Source organism: Ananas comosus, linkage group 18, assembly GCF_001540865.1.
Source record: "Ananas comosus cultivar F153 linkage group 18, ASM154086v1, whole genome shotgun sequence".
NCBI classification, from domain to species: Eukaryota; Viridiplantae; Streptophyta; class Magnoliopsida; order Poales; family Bromeliaceae; genus Ananas; species Ananas comosus.
This window is the reverse complement of record NC_033638.1, coordinates 6662285-6674955: the sequence shown is the minus strand read 5'-3', so window position 1 is coordinate 6674955 and position 12671 is coordinate 6662285. Positions and strand designations below refer to the sequence as shown.

General features: G+C 34.9%; 1 protein-coding gene across 1 annotated transcript; it reads right to left on the bottom strand.

Annotated features, from left to right (window-relative positions):
• LOC109724348 (sodium/hydrogen exchanger 2) lies at positions 4198-12344 on the bottom strand. Its single transcript, XM_020253141.1, has 14 exons — positions 11762-12344; positions 11528-11646; positions 10291-10388; positions 8729-8788; positions 8559-8605; positions 8278-8472; positions 8122-8168; positions 7787-7853; positions 7548-7648; positions 7328-7429; positions 6572-6710; positions 6431-6493; positions 5356-5439; positions 4198-4906 (listed from the first exon to the last, which is right to left on the bottom strand). The coding sequence occupies exons 1-14, from the start codon at positions 11936-11938 to the stop codon at positions 4580-4582; spliced, it is 1626 nt and encodes a 541-aa protein (XP_020108730.1). The 5' UTR covers positions 11939-12344; the 3' UTR covers positions 4198-4579.

Below are 12671 nucleotides of genomic sequence, written 5' to 3'. Positions count from 1 at the left end.
ATTTTTTCCTTTTCTCTTTTCCTTTTAGGCTAAAAATGTCTGTAGACCCCTCAACTTTATTTTCTTTTCAATTGACGCCTCCTTAATTTTTTTAATTTATTAAATAAAGTAATTTGTATTAAATAAAGTAAAAATTATTATTATTATTATACTAATAACCGCATCAAATTAAACTAGAATGATCAACAACCAATAGCTAACAAAATATTAAATTCAAAAAAAAAAAAATTATGTTACTGCAATAATAACTCGAATAAAAATTTTGTAAATTAGAGAGAGTATCAAAAAAAAGTTGATGGGTCTTAAATATGTTAACCAAATAATAATAATAAATATAGTGACTTGCAAATTCAGAATAGAAGAAGGGGGTGTGTGGAAAAAGAATAGTGGGGAGATAAAAGATTAATGAGAAGTATTGGTTTAAAAATTAATTAATTAATTAATGTCGCAATTAAAGAGCACTGAGACAGTGAGAAAGCAAAATTATACTTTTGGCCTTCAAACTATGTGGATTGTGACCTTTGGTCCTCAAACTTTAATTTATAATTTTTGCTCTAATTTTTGGAATTATCGCAATCAAATTCTACTAAATATGAATTCGCCATTAATATGAAAATAATTTAATATTAATGTGATTAGTGACGTGATATCATATTAAGAAATTATTAATAAAGCCCTTGAACTTTAATTTATTATAATTTTTTATTCGAATTTTTTAAATTGTTATAATTTATTTGACTAAATATTACCGTGTCATCTCTTAATTAATAAAAAAAATCATTTTAAGGTGTTATTCCTTAAAAAAAATATGTATATTAATACAAAAGTGATATGGTAATATTATGACTGATGAGATAATAACAAATAAAATATTATATTATCTTTATATCAATAACTTCTCAATTAAATTGTGCTATGAGACCTTATTATAAAATTTATAAAATTTGAATAAAAAATTATAATAAATTAACATTTAATAACCGAATCTCATCATAGATTGAGGATCAAAAAGTATAATTTAGACCAAAGAGAATGTCTTAATGAATAATTATTGTTATCTAAACAAAATCTAATTAATTTGGGTGGGAGGGTCAACAAGAAGTCCACCCACATGTCCAAGCACTACATTAGATGCCTTTTTATTTTTTAATTTTTAAGCATTGTTGTGTTTCTTTTTAACTAATTAATTGGATCAAGCAAATGTGTATAAAAACAAGCAAAGTTTTTTTTTCTACTATGTACTTGATCCTCCTCTTTTTTTTCTTTTTTTTTCTCTAATTGATACTTTAGGCCTCGGTTGGTAACGCCGCATTTTATAATTTAATTTTGTATAATTTAATGTGTTTGAAAAGAGATTTTTTTTTTTTTTTTTTTTTGNTTTTTTTCTTTTTGCTTCCGAGCAAATACTTTGGATAAAAGGATTGTCAGCAATTTACTGTCCACTCCTATATTTTTTAATGTACAAAATTTTTATTTGATTAAAATATTAGGGTTATAATGGTGATTTTGTGGATTTCCAAAAAAAAAAAATTGGTTATTTTGTTTTGTAAAATACTGATGAGAAGTTCAAATAAGTTTTATGGTTTCAAAACAGATATTCCAACTTCAAGATTCCATATTTAGCTATAACAAGAAATGGTTTACATATTTAATACAAAATCTATATTTTTTTTGGAATAATTTTTTAGGAGATCTAGTTTAGCCAAATAGGTTGTTTTTTTTTTTTTTTGAGAGAGATATTATGAGGTTCTTCTTTTCCGAAAGAAAAAACTTCGAATACCACTCCTGTGGTTTCACACTTTCTCATATTAGTATCTTGTGGTTTAAACTGTATCCATTTAGTGTCATGTGATTTTATTTTTATCTTTTTAATTCTACTAAATTTTTTCGTTAAATCAGTGACAAAGTTAAAACTAAAAGGTACTAAAGTGAATATTCGATAAACCTAGATGGCGTATCTGAAGTTTTTCTGTATATAGTTTAACGAAATATTAACGGAGAAGGAGAAGCTGACGAAAAGATAAAAATGAAACCAGAGGACACTAACTTGATACACTTTAAACCACAAGGTATTAAAGTGAGAAAGTGCGAAATCACATGAGTGATATTTCAAGTTTACCTTTTCTAAAACAAGCATATAGATCAAATAGCAGAATTTTCAATTATTATTTTTAAAAAATAATCTATCAGATAGGGCTAAACACGCTACAAAATACTTTTGTCAACCATGAAAAAAAAAAAGAAAAAAAATCTTATACCAAAATTTGCAATTTGATTATGAAATTATTGAGAAAACTAGATCCTAGTTTGTCTAAAATGAGTAAATCATTTCAATCATTGAACCTTAAAAAAAAAAAAAAAAAAAAAAAAAAGTAACTATAATTCTAGAAGCATCTGGGATTAGGTGGAGCTCTCTAAAGCACACCTGAATATCTAAATATGGATATGACATGAAGCAAATCCTAGGCCATTGAAGTGTTTTTCCATAACAGATAAATATGAAAAGCATCACCTACAACTAAGGTGACAATAATGATGTGATAAAATAATAATAACAAAGAAACAGTAATATATATACTATTTTTATCTGCCTACACAAAATAAGCAGAACTTATAATTCATCAGCAACTATTGTTCTGGGAAAAATTTACAAAGAGCTAGACTTTTAATTTTGGTTATCCTCTTCTCAATTGAAGTTATTAATTATACGGTCGTTTTAGTGATATGTCTTGTACATAAAATTAAGAGGCTTAAAATTGTTAGAATTTTTCTCTTCCCGTTTTGAGAATTAAGTGTTAGTATTGAAGATAGAGTGTGGAGTTCCGTAGACTTCTGGACAAATCACTGGTGTGGGGAGACCACTTTACACCAATCATTTCCGGAAGCCTACGATAAAACGGACCACAAGAATATCAAAGTCGGGGAATGTTGGGCGAGCGAGAGTGACGGTTGGAATTGGAGCAAGATTTTAGGAAGCGACGTGACCCTCTACCCTCCAGTACTTATGGGCACTTCAGGGTAAAATCGGCCTACTCCATGCTGTGTGACGGTGGTACGAGGAACGACCGTTCTTGCAAGATCTGGAATCTTCGTATTCCTCGTAAAGCCAAAGTGTTCTCCTGGCTCATCCTCAAGAAGAGGATCCCTACTGCAGATAATCTCCTAAAGAGAGGATGGACTGGAGACTTGGCTTGTGTGTTGTGCAGATCCGAATAAGAAACTGTAGACCATTTGTTTGCCAAATACCTCTTAGTGAGTGGTGTAGAGGATGTCCTGCCCGAGGACTTAGGAAATGATATTACTTCTGCATGGGACAGGTGGTCGAGCAAAAATAGACCGCAGTTATTAACTATCAGGCTTTCAACTCTCGTAGCATGCTGGTGGGTCATCTGGGAAGCCAAAAATGGGATGATCTTTCGAAACGACCGGCCGAACTCCCTGCTAGGTGCCAGCAAGTTGAAGTCCCTAACGAAGCTCTGGGAACATCTCCGGCCTGTAAATTAGCTCCACCACATCTAGTTAGTTTTTTTTTTTTTTTTTTTTTTTTTTTTTTTTTTTTTTGAGGCCTCAGATGCCTCATCCCTGTAACCTAATTCACTTCCTCTATGATAAAGCGAGTAGCGTGCTATCTTTTCCTCAAAAAAAAAAGTGTTAGTATTGAAGAATAAGATAAATCTTAGTTTTTTGTGACTTTCTTTATTTTCTGTATGTTAGAATACAAGAAATAAATTTGTTTATATTTTGAAGCTTTACAAGATTGTATGCAAAATATAGTACCAGAACCGACCATCCCTAGAGCAAGTGGCAAAGGGCTTGGTGGTTGATATCCGAGACCCAAGTTCGAATCCTAGTTGATTCACATTTCTAGTTAAGTTTATTTCTAAATGAAATAAATAAAGCGGATAACGTGCTACCTATCTCTTAAAAAATATTTATATATATATAGTACCAGAACAACCGCGTAATGATGGTTCCTTTGAACTATTTGATAAAGTTTTTGGAGTCTAATTATCAAAATTAAAAGTTCGAGAGTCTGTTTACAAAAGAGCTAAAGTTGGAGGGGTTTCTGTACATTTTCCCCTGTTCACCAAAATATGGTACCCAATAAAAGTTGCTACAACATATCAACACCACCTCAAGGATCTACATGCACATTTCCTGAATCAAAACTAAATAAACAACCACAGTACCACACACTGAAGAAAAGGCCCAAAAGTTTCCTCTGATTTATTTGTGATTTCATGCTTGATATATATATATTCTGAGAAAGATTACAGATTCAACTGAAAAGGCCCTAAGACATACAAGCTTGTAATTGAGATAAAAATCCGGCGCTAAATGCTACAAAAATTTACAAATATGTTAGCTCACTCAAGAAGCTCACACACAAAGAAAAATAATTTACATATCCTGAGGTAGAAGATACAACAACAATCCAACCACAACTTGTGCTACAACAAAAGCACTACCTAAACACTATTAGAAGCAGCCGCAACCGAATCTAAGAAACCCGAATTTTGTTTTCTTTCCATGCTCTTCTTTTTGTTCTGGTTCTTTTCTTTTCGGTTTCTCCGGTGGCTTATCGCCACCCGTTAAGTGTGTCTTCATGGGGCGATCCTGGCACATGCGGAACGAAACCCCGCCCGCCAAATACTGGCCGCATGAACGCGTCGTCGAACTTGCGCCAGTAGTAGTGGACAGTGCGACTCGGCTTGGTGAGGAGCATTCGCAGGCTGGAAGGCCGAGTTATGGAATGGCCGCCGGTTTCGGCTTCCCATCCGCCCTGCTCAGGGCCGAGGAGAGGGGAGAGGAGGGACTTCGGTGTTGTGGGCTCGGAGATCACGCAGTTCCGTGAAGAGGCAGGCAAAAGAAGCCTTATCAGAGGTTTTGTCAACAATCCAAACACCTAAGGCGGCAGCATTAAAATTGTTAGGATAATTATAAATTTTCCCCGCAAAATCACAGATGCATGCCAATGTAAACAGAATTTATTACAAAGGTGCTCTTTCCTAAAGGGAACTAATTAATTTATACGGGGAATTAAAATAATTGAGGGTATTTCTCATACAAAAAATGGATTTATGATATCGACTTTCGGAGGGCATCTATGAAATTATAGGTCTTTTGAGTGGTATAAATGCAAATTTTCCAAACATTTTAAGTGATTAAATAGTTTGAAATCTTTTTTTTTTTTTCCTGTTACATTAGCTACTTGCTAAAGGTCAGCATGACATATAGGACTTCAATGTTGGTGTTTACAGAAAAATAGCGAGTTACGCAACCTTGCAACAGAAACGAAGTTAACAAATCATATATTCACTGCTAAGAAATATCTGCTGGTATGAGATATCTTACCATCGTGCTAAAAAGAACAACTGTAATCGTACTAGTGATCATGATTGCATTGCCACGCAGTTGCGTATGCCCTGATCTTGTAAACTGCAAGTGTAAACCAGCATGTCAATTATCAAAAGAAGAAAATGATTAGGTATTTCTGAACGAAGAGTGAAATCAGTCAACAAAACGTGATGAAAAAATGGTCGTAAAAGAGCACCTTCTGAAGGATAAGTGCACCAAATATAAGAAATTTCCCAGTTAAAAAGAAACAAAAAAAGAAAGTCTTTCAAATGGTTTTGCTTGGACATCTTTCAATTTCTGAACTGGGAAAATAACTCCAGATTTATATCAGCCATAACACAGTTTCTTGATGTTGTCTACACGATCCGTAAGTTTCCAGGAAGATATGTAGTGACGATGAACGCGGTTGACTTTCATATTCATCAAACTGTGATTTGCTTTAAGATAAAATTATCGTAAGTTTTGGAAATGTAGATGACCTATCATTATCCTATTCTAACTACGATACTCCCAGTCATTGTGTAGCATGGTTTCTTGAAAAGATGAATGAATTTAGACAGTTTTCCTCGCCAAGAAACCCATTATCTCTTCAATTTTCTCTGTGTGTCTCCTCTTTTCCTTCATTAAGGCTTCATAACTCTTTACAATCCACAAGTTTCTCCATTTCTTAAGTAGAAAATATCAAAATAGGTTAGAAAGCTCTTCTTTAATCCTGCAGCTGATCCTCCCATTTAACTTCTATCTTATGTTCTCCCGTGGTATGTGCAACTCAATGAATAAGTACTCCTTTATAATGGCAAAGAAAAGGTGTTTTCTTTTGGGGTCCACATGACATTTTCGCAATTCAATGAATAAGTACTCCTTTATAATGGCAAAGAAAAGGTGTTTTCTTTTGGGGTCCACATGACATTTTCAAAATTAATAACACTAATGTATGTATCAAAAGTAGTAGATTCTAAACCCAAAAGACCACCACCTGGCTCGCTGTATGAGTGCCCATGATGATGACAAGGGAAAGCGTGGCACCATGATTAGTAAAAAAATTTGTATGCAGAACGAATCTTAAACTAACCTTATTGTAAGCAAGCGCAATTGACACTGCACCTCTCATAAGGCCGGCCCACCATATTATAATCTGCCAGACAAATTGCATTAGAGATCTTGATAAAAAGCAGTTTTGAGAGAAAATAAAACTTATGGACCGAACACCCACTTGCTTCCTGAAGTTGATTTTCTCTTCAGGAGATCTTTTGGTCAAGTTGGACAGAAAGGAGAGAGGGAAAACAAAAGCTGCTCTTCCAACCAAAACCAAGCCCAGCAAAATTGAGCTCACACCAATTGAGTTTCCGGGGCTGCCAAGGAAAAACGAGAAGATATAAGATGTATACAAAACATTAGACCCTATTAAATGGGAGAGAAGAAAGAGAGGAGAGACGAGAGTGATTTAACGGAAAACAATTATATGAATTTAGTTGTAAATATTTCTAGTCCAAAATACATAAATGGCTGTGCAAGTTGCAATATTCATCCCATAACAATGTAAAATACACCATGATCAGTACTCAAATGCATATCATACTTAACAGATGAGTCAACAGATGAGTCATATGACTGGAAAGTGAAGAGCTTTCAAAAATGAGTGGATCTGTTTCCATATCACCAAATAAAGAATTTTTATGAAAGGCTCTCAAAAGTTTCCCACTTGTAATAAAACATTCAAGAGGTAATACCTGAAAGGCGCCAAAGCAAAAATGAAGTAATAAGCCATCGATTTTGTAACACATGATCAACCATAATTTCAGGCTATGACCTCTTTTGTCTAAGTTAAGCTATATCAGTTATCCGTAATATTTTTTTCTTGTCCTGAGTTAACATACCAACACTCAAAAGGATCTTGGAAATGTTGAAAAATAAATCACTCTCGTGTGGGATAAATAATTAACCACCTAGACAAAATCTTGATTTTTACCTGTCACTCGTAAATTTCCACTTTTCGATGTCTAATGCATCCATCCCAACATAAAGGAAGAGAAAGGTCTCAGCTATAAAAGACATGGTTGCGAAAACATGCCTGCATAAATGCAAAGTCAAATAGGGCAACAAAGATTAGCATTATAACTATGTTTACTATGACAAATTGATTTTAATATGAGATGCTTTTAACAACATTTCAAGTAAAAATAACATACTTGGTAGTGATTCTTGAGCTCTCTGTCACATTGTGCCAAGCGTAATGTGACATAACAATACCACAGAAGAATACTGTAAGAATGCCGCTCAAATCTAACAGCTGTAGAATGATAATAAATATATAAATAAATAAAAAAATAAAATAAAAATAAAAATCAATGACGCTAGAACATGAAAAACTACGACTAGAAAAGTAATATCCTTTTAACTTCTGAACGTAATTAGAAATAAAACTTACTTCAGCCAGCATATATGAGAGGTATGCCATAAGAATCATAAGCGCAACTTCACGGTCTGTCGAATGCCTGAAATTGAATGATTACTCATTGAGTATTTTATTAAACAGATCTTTCAACCATATCCTAACTGTGAAATATTAATTAGATAAGAACTTTCGAAATTAAATCTCATTAAAACTTTTTAAGAAAAGGATAATTTAAGATAAAACAACTAAAAAAACATAAATTAGCACTAGAGCTTTGCGATTATTTCCAACCAAATGGGAAGAAAAGCTTTCTACAAGTAAAAGATGTATGTAAATTGGATAAAGGTCAAGTTCTTTCTTTAACAAACCTTCCGATATACAATTTCTTAATTATGTATGCACAAAGCAATCCAGCCTGCATATGATAGGAATAAAAAAGATAGAAAAGAATAGAGCATTAGTTCATTTATTAGAGAAAAAGAAGTAGAAAAATGAGACTTCGTGAGATAAGTTAGTCAACTTACAAATACTCCAAGGAAGGTACTTGTGAGAAATAAATAAAAGAAGTTGCCCACAAACTTCAACACGGTGATTGCATCAACATGATTAATATCGAAGTCCTGGAGTGCATTAAAAAGCACGACTGACGTGGCATCGTTAACAACACCCTCACCAAACACCAAGCTATAAAGAAAAGGTGTCTCATCCTGATTAAGAACCTATTTTGGGGGATTTAAAAGAAAAGGTTAGGAGTGTGATCAAGTTCAGAATGACATAAAAGAACAGTTCACAAGCACTTACGAACCTGCAAGGTACAAACAGAATCTGTTGCAGAAAAGATTGCTCCAATTGCTGCAACCATAAAATGCAAACAGATATTAAGACCTAAATTTAAAGATAGTGAAAACAAGGTGCAATTATTTGGATAAAAAAGATGTGGAGAAATGGAGTATGTGGTTCTGGAAAAGTGCTTACCAAGAAAATCCCCAACGTCTAAGGAACCAACATCTATTCTTTTGAATATTTCAATGGCCCCTGAAATTTAGCATGAGTGTCAGGCAAGTTGAAATAGGCAGTAAACAATAAAAGGGCAATATTATCAGTAACCATGCAAACAACAGTATGAATGCTAAAAGATTTATGTGGCTTTGTACATCCTTTAGTTTGAATCATGCAATACATCGGATGAAAGAGCAGCAACTCTGACAATGTATTAGCTTGCAAAGATATACAAAGTCTATTTAGTGTTGACTCGACTCAACTACTAAATCCAGCAAAGCATAAGAGCTTCCAAACCATCTTATACACATAAATAATATTTGGCTCCAAGTTGGTTTGTGAATACCTTGGAATGGTCCTATAAACCTATCCATCATTTAGGCTGGTTTCAACAAATACTGAGATGCTACAATTTCATACCCTAGTCATCAGCATTGAGCAAAAGAATTGAGTCCTGAACTTGAGTTTGGTTGAAAGCTTCAAACACTTTGTTTCGGGCTGATTCCCAACATATATTTTAATCATCAGGTAACCTAGACAAAACCAGCCTATTTTCACTCCTGTCGGATAACTCCTTGCGTCGGTTTCCTTGTTGAAAGATTTTTGAAAATCAGTCAACACGGTTTACCATTTACCCCCTTTTTTTCTCTCTTTATAACTCTTTTCCTTATATAAACATTTTAGCATTCCATTATATTTTCCTTTTCAGAAAATTCAATATCCATGATTGAGGCCATTTTAAATAGAGCCAAATGCCTTTCTCAGGTTCCGAAAAATTTGGAACTTCTATCATACTCTGTTCTCTTTAAACAGGAGTGCAATTTTCAGAATTTTACATTAATAATGCTACAAAGAGTGTTACCTAATGAATCTGAAACTGGGAAACTACTGTAGTTGGGTAAAGAAACGTACGAATACAACGCCCACGGGTCTCGATTGTGACTCAACCCACCCAGCCTTATGCCACTTCGAACATGACTCGGCCAACCCATCCTTACGCCATTTCGAACGTAACTCGGCCCACTTGGCCTCCCGCCACAGGGCAGGATACCGGCTCATTTAAGCCAACAATCCCCCCTCCAGCGCCTGCACACATTCGCAGCATACGGAAATCGAACCCGTGACCTTTGATTCTGTACCACTTGTCGGATCGTTGATGCTAACCATTAATCCTAAAAGCTCGAGTTATTAGAAATGCGCAACCAATTCACTTAAAACGTACAGATACAGCGCCCATGGGTCTCGATTGTGACTCGACCCACTCAGCCTTGCGTCACTTCGAACATAACTTGGCCCAATCCGGCCTCACGCCATTTCGAACGTGACTCGGCCCACTTGGCCTCCCGCCACAGAGTAGGACGCTGGCCCATTTAAGCCAACATAAAATTCATTCAATAATAAAACTGCAATTATTATTATTATTATTATTATTATTATTATTTGACTGTGATGAGATTGTAATTATACACCTAAAATTCATTCTAGTATTCACGATTCATATTGACTTGAGCATGATGTTGCAAAAATATGTAACTTACCAAGAGATATAATGAAAAAGGATATCATTGTTCCAATAGCTCCGAACAATATGATTGTCATGAAATTGCGGAAGAATTGCTTCTTCTTTACCTGAAAGCTGGGACAAAGAAAATTGTGAAATTAATTAAAATCCAACATTGAACGGCTAGCCATTGCATGGAAGAAATTTGCTCTTGGATAGCCAAACATTAAGCAACTTAAGTTGAAATGGTTTATTACCATAGGATTTATACATGTAATTTATTGCAAATAAAGCATTACAAACAGTATTAAGAAAGAAGGGTGGCAAGAGATAATGTATTAGCTTGGGCTGAAAGATCCAGTACTCTATCTTATGTGATACATATGACAAGATCTAAATTATTTTCATCCATGTTCTAGAATACTAATGAAGTTTCGGCATTTTTACTACAAAATAATTTAGAAAAAAGAAACCATTCTTTCAAGCCTTACAGTTGTCACTATATGTCAAGATGAAAGTGATGCCACTGCTGATGCATCCCTGCAAACGGCCGTTTCTAAACATAATCTTGTTGCTGAGTACAAAAATGCATGCTTACTACCAAACTATTTCTCCGTTATATTACTTGACTATATGCAGTTTGCATTCCTTGGATGTATCCATACCATTTTAATGTTCTTGTCCTCTTTACTATTTTAGACACTCCTCAAAGCGGCTAATTTTGTTCTTGTCCTCTTTGACCACCTAGAAACTGCGGCAATATCCTAAAACAAAAAACTTTTCATTGCTACATGTGTGTGCTTATCCTCAACTGGGAAGGGAAAAACTCGAGATGCCAAATGGTCCTGGACTCTCGAATCTCGTATACTTTTTATATCTTATTATCATGAAGACTTCGATGAGCAAAACCATACTCTTCGTCAGAGAATTTTTCACAACTTTTTTTTTTTTAATTAACTTGTTATCAACGGTTCTGAATCCCATAAAAAAGAAGTTTCTTTCCAGAAGTAGGAACAAACAAAAGTAAAGAGACCTACCTAATAGATAGCTAACACCTCCTCACAAATATTACCAACTACATTAACTGAAGCTCAAGTTTAAAAGTTTTGCTTTTCATATCAAATTTTTTAAAGAGGGGATGATTCCAACTCAGAATCTAGAATGAAACAAAGATCCTACATGCATTTAACAATATTATTCCAAAAAAGACCTAAAAAAGGTAATCAACTGTAAAGACGGGAACTTTTAACACCAAAAAAGCGAAGAAAACTCACCCCGCATTGAATATAATCGGCGGGAGAAGGTAAATAAAGAAGAGATCCTCACTGAATACGAGAATATGCGAGCTCTTCCCCTTGGTTGTGAGCAAAATCACCACCCCCGTGCACAACCCCTGTTAACAATTGGATCTAATTACCACCATGTTGAATCCAACTAGCAAAATAAACACCAAAACTCCGATTTTTATCACTACGGTAGAGGGGAAAAAAACCAAAAAAAAGACTCACGATGATGAGCGCGGTGATCGACTCGTTCATCCATCGATTCTCCTCGAGGAGGTGGCCGATCACAATGCACGAGCACAGGAGCGCGACGAAGATGTTTATCGACACCACCGAAGCGTGATCCGACGTCGACGAAACGATCCCTAGTCGCACCAGGTGAGCTCCCACATCGAAGCCCATGGCGCAATCTCCCTCCCCCAACCTCTTCCCCCAACCCAAAATTATCCCCCAAAAATGCGAAAGTGAGCTGAATTAAACCCTAAGAGATCGCCTACGGCTCCAAGGATTCCAATCCCATCAAAATATCACCACAAATTGCGGGAAAAAAAGGATAAATCTCGAGAAAAAGCCGGAGAAAATGGAGGTGGAAGGAGACAGGGCTTTCACCGCGTAGATTTGTGCGAAACGAACGCGAAAAATAGGGTCTGGGAGAGGATTCGAAGGGGAATTTGGGATCAAATCCTTTCGAAGCAATGGAATTGGATCCTTTTCGAGCTTCGTCTCCTCCTCCTCCAATGGCGCTCTCTCTCTCCTCCCTCTCTCTCTCTCTCTCTCTCTCTCTCTCTCTCTCTATGTGTGTGTTGTGTTTCGCGGTATCGCTCGAATAATAATATATATAAATATATTTAAAACCGGAGTTAATTCGGGCTCGGTGAAATTTCACGGAAACTCCCCAACTTACTCTATTTTGAAATGTATGCATTTTTTTTTTTTTTATTTAGAGTTATTGTTCGTAAAATTTACCACCTATATTGACGACACTACTAATAATAATAACATCAAGTTTGAGGAGTCTCCGTGAAATTTTACGTTCCGCGATTCATTGTTTTTTTTTTTTTTTTGCATTTAGTCCTTTCAAAAAAAAATTTTACAAATTTATATTTACATGTATAATCCTCTTTTTGTCACAGAA